A 12642-nucleotide genomic window follows, 5' to 3' on the forward strand; every position below is an offset into this window, starting at 1 on the left:
AACTTCTTCGAGAACACCGGAAGCAATCCGAGGACATATTACAGCAGAACCAAGAGACGTTTGATCAATGTTTTTAAGTTCATCATGCAATCAGATCTTAGGTCTAGTCTTTACAATAGTAAGACACCTCCGGTATTTTTCGATATTTATATAATCCATACTTTAGATGATCCAGAGAGGTTTGTCAAACTTTATGATTTGCAGATGCATTTTCAATGTAAATGGATGCTATATACATTGTGGAGGCAATTTACATCATGTAATTTTGAGGATGAATTGAAACTTCTCTACAAGTTGCAAAAAAAAGGGAACCGAACGATTTAAAAGAGGGGGTTCCAATGGATTGATTGTGCTTATATATTTCTTTTTAATGTCAATTTGTATAACGAACTCGGGCGTAAAATTGCTGATTTATAGAGCTGTATTCCCAAGGATGATCAACTAGGATTTGTATAAATATCTGTGGAGAATTATATTGAAGCATATATGGCTTTCAAAGCAAGTTTTGTTCCAATTTCTGCAAACTGCATTTCTACCTTCTCAAGCTGTTCCGGGACATAATGATTATGGTTGATCAAAAGCTCGAAAAGAAGTACTTTGATAAGAAGAATAATTTTGAGATCGATGCCAATCAATATTTCCGGTTGCTTATCCGTTATTTCCATCAAAATCCTAGGTTTCCAGCAAAACGTGAACTTGGTTCCTCTGCTCGATTTTGTGATGCTTCTTCTAGTGATACTGAATTACTACTTTGGTCTGAAATTAAGAAATATTCCAATTGATGGTTATCATTTGAAGGCCAGAAAGACTTCAAAGAAATCAGATGAAATCTAGTCTTTTAGAAGTAATAAAAGTATCTTCTGATTAATTGATTCTCGTGTTTGTACGGATAGCTTGTCCACAGAAAGTAAATTGTTAACTTAAAAAGCATTTCCTTCTTTATTTTTATGCAATTCATTATAATAATGTTAATACGTGTGTGCTTTCCTTGTTTTTAGATAATCCTAGCATACATATTTTGGTTGCAAATTTTTCCGAAATTTAGCAAAGCTAAAAAAACCCTTGGACGATCTACTCGGCTACCACCAAATCAAAACAATTTTAATATCACAAGATTGCCATTAACAACAAATTATGGAATAGCATGTGGAGAAATTAAAAATAAAGTTGAAATCCTTTACTCAATGACTCTATCAAGTGGAAAAAAATTTATAGAATATAACTGGAAGTAACATAACCAATAGAAGTAGGTATATATCAGAGGCTGATTGTATATTAGAGCCTGTTTACTTTATTTTCAGTTTATTTCTTCATAACTATATACATTCTTAGTGTCATGTGATAATAATTATTCTCTATAAAACTATGATTTAAATAAAAGTAACATTGGTATCACTATCAAGATGGTTTTTGTTTGCAGAATTATTTATTACAACTTTCCTGAAAATATTTCACTCAATGTAGAACATACAATTTCTGCCAATCCACCACCGGTACAACGAACAGTAATCTCTAATTCCCTGCCAACTTGATCTACACCAGCAATAGAAATAAGAACACCATAGTTTGACTTTTGAGTGTGGATAATACCGGCACCAGCAACTCTTATAAGTGCATCTGGAGCTTCCGGAGATTCGAAAACCACGGCAAATCCAACTCTTGATAAAAGTCGCGATACATTTGATGAAGTGTATCTATGGGCTAGCATGATTCTGGTTTTATGTTCACCCTTGTCTATTCCTAGTGCGTCTCCAATTTGGGTCCACCTCTTGGCGAATTCATCGGTGTTATTCAAAACAGTTGGTGCTAATGTCTTCAAGAGCAATACCGGGATTTTTAAATTCAAATGGTTGAATGAACCACCACACATGAATGTCATTGATAATACTGGACTTTCGTTATTCTCAACAATATTTCGTACTTTAACTTCAATCTCCATAGTGGTTTTGTCATAGATTGAAGCTTCAGGAAGTGATTTTATATGTAATGTATAATTAGGATCTTGCGATTTGGTTAAGGATTCCAAATTCAACACCGTGAATCCAGAAATTTGGGTTCCGACTGTCTTGTAAGAATTGTTTATCACAGTGAACTTGATGGTGATATTATGAGCTTCCTTTATTACTCTATATGTAATCTTGATCAACTGATCTTCGTAGAAAATACCAGCATCATAATGTAACATTCTGTGATACCCTGCATACCAGTTTGGTGACAAAGCGATAGACTCAGATTCAAATGGATTTTCCGATTCTTCATTAATGGCATCGATTTTATTGATGTTTTTAGCAAGGACGACAGATCTGGATCTATTTCTACCGACAATTTCCTTGACACTTCCAAGTCTATCCATAAGTGGACTTTCCTTTTGAGTGTTGAATATTGGAAAGTTCTTCTTGATAACGCTTTGTGCAAGTTTGAACAGGGGTTCAATTGTCACCAACTTGAGGTATTCATATGCTCTGGTTTGTATTTCCAAATCAATAGATTGTGTTTCGATTTCAAACAAATCAACAATATCGGGAATGAAAGGTTCATCGGGGAAATTAACAATGAATTTCAAGAATGTTGAAAGGATCATGGCTCTAGTTATGAGTGATACTTTGAAATACGCTTCATAAAGAAGTTGAAATTGATTTGCAGTATTTAGGTCTTCGATATCAATCACTTGATCGCCATATTCTCCTAAAACGAAAGCAGCTACTTTAATCAAGCTTTCGGATAATGGAGGAGCTGGAGCTTTTCCTTGGGGTGTTCTATTAAGGGATCGTTTAACCAAATTAATAATTAACTTTGCCGTCTTTTTCTGTAAATCCTCATTATTGACAATTATCTGGACAATTCTTTCCCAAACCTCATTACCCATATAGTTCGAATCGTTTGAATTGGAACCACCTCCAATAGATAGCAATTTAAGCATAGTTGTGACATACCATGTTGAGTCAGTAGCAAACTTTTCGGCTAGATGAGCAATCTTGATAGCTAACTCTGATTTCAAGGTGAAATCAGCGGTGGGAAAATAATCGAGGAGTTTGCTAATAATGGTGGTGTAGTTTGAAAATGTGCAGATTGTGTATAATAAATCCAACGATTTTCTTCTTACTGATATGTCTCTATCACGAAGTAATAATAACATTAAGGGGAGAATCTCATCAAATTTATCCTTGGATGAAAGGTATGTAGAGTTCAGTCTGGCTGTTAATTTAATCAATGCATCTAAGGACAAGTATCTGGTATTGGTTTCATTCGAGTTTAACAATATTAACAATGCATTCATGGCTCCATTTATAGCTTCGGTAGAAGCTTCCAAGAATACTGCAAGTGAAACGGCTTGAAAAAGAATTGAACTTTGGGAATTTCTATTAGGTATACCCTTAATAGGTTGTGATGCATTTTGAATAGATCTAGCAACAGTTTGACGTAAGTATGTAACTGTTTGTTCATCAAGCGAACTTATAGATATAATTTGGTTGTCGTCTTTGTTGGTTAACAAGAATAACTGTTCCATTAACTGGAATAATTTCACGATTAACCAAGGAGCTGGTGAATTGTAGTAATAGTATGATGCTGGGCATTTGCCTTCTATAATTATATTGTACAATTTTTGGGAAATTGAAGGAACAATTGATATGGCAAACTGTGGTTTCAAATGCAAAACTAGCTGTAAAAGTGGAATACTGGATATGGCAGTTCCGATATCAGGATCATCCACAAGTTTAAGTAAACGAGGGATCCAATTGCTATTCTTGAGAATAACGTCCGGGTATATCTCTAACAAAACCTTTAGGGTGATAGCTGCCTTTCTTTTGACAATCGGTTGTTGTACTGGAGAAGTAGCTGCTGCATATGTCATATCTATTAAGTCAAGCCATTTGTCGGCATTACGATCAGTATCGTAAACCGTAAATGCCTTTGTACCCGTAATGCTGAATGTGGATGCGATGAACTGTATAGCCAAACAGTTAAACTCTTCATTGGTAGATTGTAAGTCTCGAACAAGATCAGAATGAAGCGTATCAACAACAAAATTCATATGGTCCTTTAAAGGTTTGTGACGTTTACTGTTGAGGAGAATTGACACCGCCAAATATCCCAACTGCTTTTCAGAATATACCAGTGATCTAAGCAAATCAAACGATTCCTTAAGTCCAAAGTCATTAATCTCAGTGTTTCCGAGTAGATATACATAGATCAACTTGCAAACATACTTCTTCTTTTGATATCCATTTAATGATGTTTTAAACTTGTCGCGTATGTTGGTTATTTCTAGGTTAATTTTCTTGGTTTCTTCGTCGTGGTCCTTAGAATTTCTTAAATCTGTGATAAACTGGGTTAGCCCTTTCATCAGGCTCTTGGATTGATTCTTCAGCATGGCTCCAGAGTCAACTTCATGTATTTAGTGTTCGTAAAAGTCGGCACATATCTTGGTTAAGATCTAAATTTAAATAGCGCGCAATGTTTTGATGTGTCAGGTGATGATGGATCATGTGACTAAGTGGAAGTCGTGCATCCTCACCAAGTTTTCCACTGGGGCAAATCGTGATTTTCCATTGGTTGAGACTCGTGAGAAAAAATCAAAGCACGAATTCGGCAAAGTCAATTGAAAAAAAAAAAAGTGTGCCCTATACAAGGTTGTATATATACTTACAAACAACAAGCATTGAATATATATAAACATGTCATCTGTTGCTAAACAAGCTGTCAAGAAGGTAGACTTTGCCAAAGTTATCAACAGTTTAGGATTAACTGGTTCTACTGCTGCTTCTTTGACCGCCTTCAAGAAGAGACACGATGAAGCTGTCAAGCAACTTTCCAGTTTATCTTCTCAAACCACTGAAGTTGACTTCGATTACTACAGATCCGTCTTAAAGAACAGCAAAGTTGTTGACGAAATTGAAAGATCCGTCAAGGCTTTCAAACCAGTTTCTATTGATGTTTCCAAGACTTTAAAGAATATTGAAATTTTCGAACAACAAGCTATTGAAAACGCTAAGGAAACCGAAGAAGCCGTTATTAACGAAATTCAACAATTGAAGGTAACTCTCGGTGAAATCGAAAAGGCTAGACCATTCGACCAATTGACTGTTGACGATGTTGCCAAGGCTAGACCAGACTTGGACGAAAAGGTTGAATACATGGTCAAGAACGGTAAGTGGGAAGTTCCAGGTTACAAGGAAAAGTTCGGAGACTTGTCTGTTATGTAAGCAATATATATTCATTATTACATTCCAAACTTAAACTACAACCCTTACATTGTAACAGATATATGTTACTTATAAATATACATAATTAGAAAACATTAACAAAGGTCATAAGTTAGACCATTTATTTGTAGTCTTTTGAAATAACTCTATTCGGTTGTCTTTGTTGATATGCATAATACTATCAAAGCTTTCTAGTAGAGCCAAGGGAAGTTTTGAATATTTCTGGCAGTCGAAATCTATAAGTGTGCTTTCTTTTGCGGGATTGATTCCTACATCAAATTCAATATCAAACGCAGTTACCACGACCGAACAATGGTATTTGTGTCTAATTTGTTGTAGCAACTTTGTTAGTGTTATAAAGCTCTCCTGTGATGACTCATATGATTCGAAACCAAGCTTGGAATAATTATACTTATCTGCTATCTTTACATCCCAGTAAAATGCAGAGATGTTGTCAATAAGTAACACATCCAATTTGTTGCAAAAATCAATGGTACCTAACAAAAGTTGTCGCAATAAGTATAGTAATTGAGGAAAAGAATTCGGAGACGCATGTGGTGACATACTTATAGTTCTTTCAAGTTGGATTCCATTCATACAAGACACGATATACGTGTTTTCCTTGTATGTTGCCAACTCAGTTAGTACTCGTTGTAGTAATTGTTGATTCTTACATAAGCAAAGACTTGCCAGCTTCGGTCGAACTATATCTGAATTTTTAAACACTATTATTTCCCTCTCAGGAAATATCACAAAGTTTCTCAACGGTTCGATCTTCATCACGTTACCTGTTGTGTTTACTTGTTGTTGAATTGTTTTTGTTTTGGGCTATGCTCCTTCGGCGGTACCTTATTTTTTTGAGCCGATTGCGCGAAGGGTTCCTGGGAAAGGGGCAGTAAATAAATAAGAAGAAAAAAAAATAGCAGCAACAATCGTCTGACTCTTGATCAAACATCACAGACTTGATTTGATGTTGCTCCATAGTTTTTATATCCGGTTCATGTTGAATCCTTCCAAGTTCCTCCTTTCCATCTTGGTGAGGATAATGTACCGACTAGCTGTGTTTGCCCAGTGGTGCTTCAAACATCTCGGACAAGTCTGTAGCAAAGTTGAAGAGGACGTTTTGAATCAAAGACATCCCAGGGCATTTTTAAAAGACTTTGTAATAAATACAAGTTTTGTTATATTTCCCATTATATTTGCTGGTTCCGTTAACCATCTTCCGAGACCAGACCATATTTCCTACAAATTTTTATACCGCTATGATAGATACTTTTTTGGATTTGAAACCTCAATAGGTTCCTTCACGGGTTTTATGTTGGTGATATTAGGGGCGTACTTGATATTAACAAAATATTTTAATAATTCCACTAACACTGTTCCCTTGTACGACAAAACTGAAGACGACTTTTCCTTCAAGTTAAAACCTTTGAACATTATGGATACCAGTGAAATGATATTGACATCGCCTTCTCTAGCCAGTGATACTCCCTCAATAGTGTCCCCTCCAAGTGAAAGTGAAATATTAGAAAGTGGTTTATTTGAATTCACAGAAGAATCGGCTAGCACTATAGACATTCCTAAATCCAAGGCTCATCATCATTGGAGATTAGCTCCCGTATTCTTACTAGCAATATCATGGACAGTGTTAAACATATTATATTCAACTAAAAATCCAGTTACTAAACCCAAGAATATCGTAGCTTGGGTATTTCATGTGGTAGTGCATTTCGTGGTGCCCCCATTATTTGGTGGGTGGCTATACATTTTTCACCCACCCCGAGCTCTCAAGTTGTTCATAGTCAGTTCAGGATTACAAACCGTAGCAATCACATTAACATATTTGGTTTTCCCCAATGCACCACCATTATTCATAAAGTTATACGGTGAGAACAAAGAACCAACATTTGACATGATATATACAGATGGAATCACCAGCGTAGATATGAGATTTGGGGTGATGTTACATAAGTTACTGTATTATGCTATTCCCAACAAATTTTCATCATTTCCATCATTGCATAGTGCAAATGCATGTTTAATATTCTTCTTTGTATGTTATTATTCAAAGTGGACGAGTTTTAAGTTGCTTGGATTAGTGAATGTCCTCGGACAATGGTGGTCGGAGTTATACTTGGATCATCACTGGAGATTTGATTGTTTTGCAGGAATGCTTTATGCCATTACTACTTGGGTTCTTTTGATGAATTGGAAAAAGGGTTTACAATATGTTGATGATAGATATACTAATGCTAAGGCAAATTTGGACATGAAGCACGGGAGCACAATGGGTATGAGATTGTTTAGAAATACTAGGCTTAAGAATTTCTTTGATCCGCAAGTATAGATACTTTATAATAAACGAGTACTTGCTATTGTGATACTACAATGTAATATTTTATCAATTAAACAAATGCACTAGTTTCATATATAGAGAAGAAAGAGTTGATCAACATTCAATCAATTCAACAACATCTAAAGTGACTGGATGACATTGATAACCAATTGGTTCATCATATAAGTTATAGAAATTTCCAGAAGCACATTGGAAGAATTTAGTTGAATCACCTAAAGCTAATTGACCGTCTTTAGTAATTGACCATCCAGCAGCATAAACAGCACCATGTTGAGGGGTGGGACCATCAAATTGGAATTGATGTCCGGAAACAATACTACCGATTCTATTATCTGAATCTCTTAAAATTCCATCCTTTAATGTCATTCTTAATGTTGAGTTTCCATAACAGGCAACAGCATAAACTGGAGAGATAAATTCTTCTTCTTCATGGTCAGGATAATATCTATGGTGGTCTTCTTCATGAGGATACTTGTGGTAGTTGTCATCATCCTGGTGTCTGTGGTTATCCTTGTCCTTGTCATCATAGTGTTTGTGGTTGTCATCACCATCACGGTATCTGTTGTTATCCTTGTTCTTGTCATCATAGTGTTTGTGGTTGTCATCACCATCACGGTATCTGTTGTTGTTCTTATCATCACCATCGCGGTATCTGTTGTTATTCTTATCATCACCATCACGGTATCTGTTGTTGTTCTTATCATCACCATCACGGTATCTGTTGTTATTCTTATCATCACCATCATGATATCTGTGATTTTCTCTATCTTTACCATCATGATATCTGTGATTGTCTCTCTCGTCATCGTGATATCTATGGCTATCTTTATCGTCATCTTCAAATGGGCGCTTCTTGTCAATTCTTGACCCACGTTGAATCTTGTATCTATTTTCACGATTTTTGTTTTCACCACCAATATCTTCATAAATCTCTTCAAGGGAATCAATTCTATCATCATAATTAAGATCTTGGCCAACCACAATATCGTCAGCTTCATGGTGACTTCTCTTTAACAATTGAGGAGGAGGAGGAGGAGCTACTTCAGCTGCGGCTTCAACATCAAAATCTTCTTTAGACTTAACCTTTTGCACTTGACCATCATGAATTTGATGAATTAAATCCTTAGTCTTGGTGGGTTTTGGAGCAGCGGTAACGATAGAAGTGATGAAACTAGTAGTAACAGATCTTTCAATACTGGAAATAGGTGGTTCTTCAAGCTCTCCTTCTTCATTAATAAAATAAGGATTGACAACAATACCAAACACAAATGGAATAGTATCAAAACTACCTTCTAATGGTTCACAATTTGGTTTTAATTTAGTCCAATCGTCACCGTTTGCAGGAACATAGTAGCCGCTGATGGGGAAAATGTGGGCAAGGAGGATAGTAATTGTTAATAAGGAAAGAACATACATTGTTCAAAGCGTTCAGGTGTCTTTGATTAATGTTTGTTAGAAACAAAGATGTAAAGAAAAGAAAGAAGATAAAAAGAAAGTATTTGCAATTTAAAATTTTAGGATAATTTTGGGCGTTTATATAGGTGCAAATTTTGAGGGGATTTGTTTACAAAAGGCTGCGAAAAAACTTCAAAATTATGCAACAAGCGGATGCAACTAGTTTTGTTTGTTTCAAGTTAAACTATTCGGAAATATTCGGACTTATCTCATATTTCCTATTACAAATAGAATTTAGTTATGCTGGTATCTTTCAATATGTTTGCTTTCTCTTCTGGAGGAACCGATAAGTGGAAACTCGCTAGTTAGGACTTCCCCGAATGTATTTACTTTTGTGTCGATTCAGACAAATGGCTGAATCAAGTTTGAGGTAAAATTTAACTTATTTTAACGGTCAAAGCATTAGAACTACCCAGCAAACGTGTCCAATCTTGTAGCCAGCTAGATTGAACTATGTTCCAAACTTGGCTCTTAACAGTTACTGATTTTTGGTAGATCTGCACGACCGAGGACAAAAACATTTTCCTTGAATAAAAACGCAATGATTATTCAGCAAAGAAATCATCCACATCAATATACTGTACCATCAAGATGTTTAGAAGAGCCTTAACTAATATCCCAAGATTCGTATGTATATCTATTTATAATACAAGCCAAATTTATATCTTGTTTCTTATACTAACTAGAAGCTATAGACAACAGTCAGACCAAATTTCTCATATCCAGTTAGATTCATGTCTACTGAGATCAAAGAAGCCATAGACCAAGCAGTTGCTTCCTCTCCCGTTGTTCTCTTCATGAAAGGTACCCCAGAATTCCCACAATGTGGTTTTTCCAGAGCTACCATTCAATTATTGGGCCAACAAGGTGTTGATCCAGAAAAGTTTGCTGCTTACAACGTCTTGGAAGATCAAGAATTAAGAGACGCTATTAAAGAATACAGTAACTGGCCAACAATTCCTCAATTATACGTTAAGGGAGAATTTGTAGGTGGTTGTGATATCATCACCAGTATGGCTCAAACTGGAGAATTAGCTGAATTGTTAGAGGCTAATGATGCATTAGTACCTGAAACAGATGATGGTATTGAAGAAGCTGAAATTACTCCAAGAAGATAATAAGTTATTCGTTTTGTATATATTTAAATATTAATACTATTTCCATGCTAAATTAAAATATAAAAGTTGTATCAATATAATGCACGATGCTGAAAAAAATAAATAAAACCAACCATAAAAAACAAAACGCAATCAACTTTCTTAAATACCCATCATAAACCTCTCATATAAAAAAATTTTTTTTATCATATTTTATCATATAATCATAACTAATTAGGCACATTCGGTGCCTTCGTTAATTCCTGTGGTGGCCATATTAATACTACAATTACTGGAAAGACTTCTCTTTTTCAATGATGATTTCCGTCTAGTTATCAAGTTTGAATCATTTAAGTTGAGGGTGAACTTGTAATCACCATTTATACCGGAGATAATTGAAGATGACCTAGTTTGATAATCAAGTTCAGTTGAATCAATTTCCAGGGATGAGTTATTGGAAGACAAGTATTCATCAGGTAATTCATCCTCAAGATATGCTTCAGAAAACAAGTTGCCATGATGGCTCTTCAATTTTAATTTTGGTGATGGTTGGACTTCCAAACTAGTTAGTTCATCTCCAAGTTCATCCATTTCCGGATCACTGTTTTCTTTAGTAAACAATTCATTCTTGTTTTCAGGGTAGGGTGTTCTAACGTATCCACGCGAGCATGGTAAAAGAGGACCCTTATCTTCATCTTCCTCTTCTTCCTCTTCTTCTTCTCCTTCGTCATCATCGTCAGCATCAGCATCGGCATCAACATTTTCAATATGTGCTATTTCATTGTCCTTAAAATTATCATCCAACATGGCAGGGTTATCAAACACTTTCTTAATAGCTTGTGCTCGAGGTGATTTCAATGGTTGGTTTCTTATGGTAGGAACGCTGAGTGGACTCTCATTCTCCTCAGCATCATAAATTTGATAATTACAAGAATCGTCACTTGAGAAATAATGAGTTGCTTCTTGTGGTAACTGTTCTTGAAGTCCAAGCTTATCTTTATCATGTTGTAACCAAGGATGATTCCAAATTTCTTCAATGGTTATTCTTTGTTCTGGGTTGATTGTCAACATTCTTGAAATCAAATCCTTGGCATTGGCACTGATTTCATCCCACCATGGCTGCAAAAAGACAAAATCTCCTCGCAATATCTTGATGGTTAAACTATTGGCATCATCATCATAGAATGGTGGGAAACCACATAATATAGTATACAAGAAACATCCCAATGACCAGATATCTACTGATTTTGAATAGTAGTTCTTACTACGTTTCAAGAAATGTTGTCTGGCATTACAAGTAATGACTTCAGGAGCAGTGTAACCAGCTGTACCACAAGGTGTCTTTAAATACATATTTTTCATTTCTTCGGTAGTTTCATCATCAACAATTAGTTGTTTGGCAAGTCCAAAATCAGCTAGCTTAATTAAACCAATAGTACCACCACCAATGTGAAGTTTGAATTCACCTTCATCTAACTTGGCCTCGTCATCAGACATTCTCAATGAACTCTTAAACTCTTGTTCAGAACGTTCAAAGAATGGGATCTTTTTAAATAATAGGTTTTCAGGTTTGATATCACGGTGAACTATATTCAATTTGTGGAGATGATCAATGGCAGAAAGAAGCTGTTTAAATACATGACGGGATAATGATTCTGAAAAGTAGGTATATTCAATAATCTTGTTGAATATTTCTCCACCATTGCAATATTCTAATATTAAAAAGCAGTGGTCGGGTGTGTCTATCGAATCCAATAATTTAAGCAAATTTGGATGATTGTTAATTCGTTTCATTATGGCAATTTCATTCTTGATGTTGTGGAATTGTTTGGAGGAAAGGTTTGCCTTTTTAATGATCTTGATAGCAACCACTAAATCTTGTTGATTGGTATCAATAGCTTTATACACGGTGGAAAAGGCACCTTCACCTAGAGTACATACAAGTTTATATTGTGGTGGCAAATCAGGATAAACATCGTGTAGGGTTTCGTTGAATGTGAATACTGATGCTGAGTTACTTCTATAATGATGGGAAGGGGTAAAACCGGAAACATCAGTTGTTACAGCTGTTGTCATATTATCGTCAGGTGAACTTGCTAATGTAGGAGAAGATTGACTTAAAGGAAGTGGGGAAAGTTTCTCGCTAGATAATGCCCGTTCAGATGTTGCTGTTGTATAAGAAGTAGCTGTAGTAGGATAACTGTTTACAAATAACTTTTTGAAATTCTATAACTTATAGGTTAGTACAGCTGTGAAAAACTGTAGATGAAAGGAGTCTATTTTGAAACGGTTATTTTTAAACAAATGTGATCTTTATTTTTCCCCATGGGGCTAATTTTAATTGGCTTTTCGATAAGTTTTGTCTTTGTTTAATTGCTTGTTGCACACTGCCATATTCTGCAACTCCGGCTATTCCCGCAGCCGAAATTAAAAAAAAAATGGAACGACTAATCTGCAGGAAAACCGATTTTATCTTGTGATCGAAAAAATAATACTGTAAAACACTCGTGTATACATTGTCGAATAATGG

General features: G+C 35.4%; 6 protein-coding genes across 6 annotated transcripts; 3 read left to right on the top strand and 3 right to left on the bottom strand. All coding sequences in view use genetic code 12, as the record gives it.

Annotated features, from left to right (window-relative positions):
- Positions 1–1429: 1429 nt before the first annotated feature.
- SPAPADRAFT_133139 (uncharacterized protein) lies at positions 1430–4345 on the bottom strand (the record flags this gene model as incomplete). Its single annotated transcript, XM_007372564.1, has 1 exon — positions 1430–4345. The coding sequence occupies one exon, from the start codon at positions 4343–4345 to the stop codon at positions 1430–1432; it is 2916 nt and encodes a 971-aa protein (XP_007372626.1).
- A 306-nt stretch (positions 4346–4651) lies between these two features.
- Positions 4652–6016, top strand: ATP7 (F1F0 ATP synthase subunit d; the record flags this gene model as incomplete). The annotated part of the gene is made up of 1 exon (XM_007372565.1): positions 4652–6016. The coding sequence occupies one exon, from the start codon at positions 4677–4679 to the stop codon at positions 5202–5204; it is 528 nt and encodes a 175-aa protein (XP_007372627.1).
- A 133-nt stretch (positions 6017–6149) lies between these two features.
- Positions 6150–7628, top strand: SPAPADRAFT_58414 (phosphatase PAP2 family protein; the record flags this gene model as incomplete). The annotated part of the gene is made up of 1 exon (XM_007372566.1): positions 6150–7628. One exon carries the CDS (start codon positions 6643–6645, stop codon positions 7549–7551), a length of 909 nt encoding a protein of 302 aa, XP_007372628.1.
- A 25-nt stretch (positions 7629–7653) lies between these two features.
- On the bottom strand, positions 7654–8140 carry PIR32 (Pir32p; the record flags this gene model as incomplete). Its single annotated transcript, XM_007372567.1, has 1 exon — positions 7654–8140. The coding sequence occupies one exon, from the start codon at positions 7924–7926 to the stop codon at positions 7654–7656; it is 273 nt and encodes a 90-aa protein (XP_007372629.1).
- Positions 8141–9166: 1026 nt separating this feature from the next.
- Positions 9167–11994, top strand: SPAPADRAFT_64380 (monothiol glutaredoxin; the record flags this gene model as incomplete). The annotated part of the gene is made up of 2 exons (XM_007372568.1): positions 9167–9642; positions 9711–11994. 2 exons carry the CDS (start codon positions 9607–9609, stop codon positions 10131–10133), a joined length of 459 nt encoding a protein of 152 aa, XP_007372630.1.
- On the bottom strand, positions 9711–12188 carry SPAPADRAFT_146235 (uncharacterized protein; the record flags this gene model as incomplete). The annotated part of the gene is made up of 1 exon (XM_007372569.1): positions 9711–12188. The coding sequence occupies one exon, from the start codon at positions 12186–12188 to the stop codon at positions 10347–10349; it is 1842 nt and encodes a 613-aa protein (XP_007372631.1).
- Between the last annotated feature and the right edge of the window lie 454 nt (positions 12189–12642).

This window comes from Spathaspora passalidarum (assembly GCF_000223485.1).
Source record: "Spathaspora passalidarum NRRL Y-27907 unplaced genomic scaffold SPAPAscaffold_1, whole genome shotgun sequence".
NCBI classification, from domain to species: Eukaryota; Fungi; Ascomycota; class Pichiomycetes; order Serinales; family Debaryomycetaceae; genus Spathaspora; species Spathaspora passalidarum.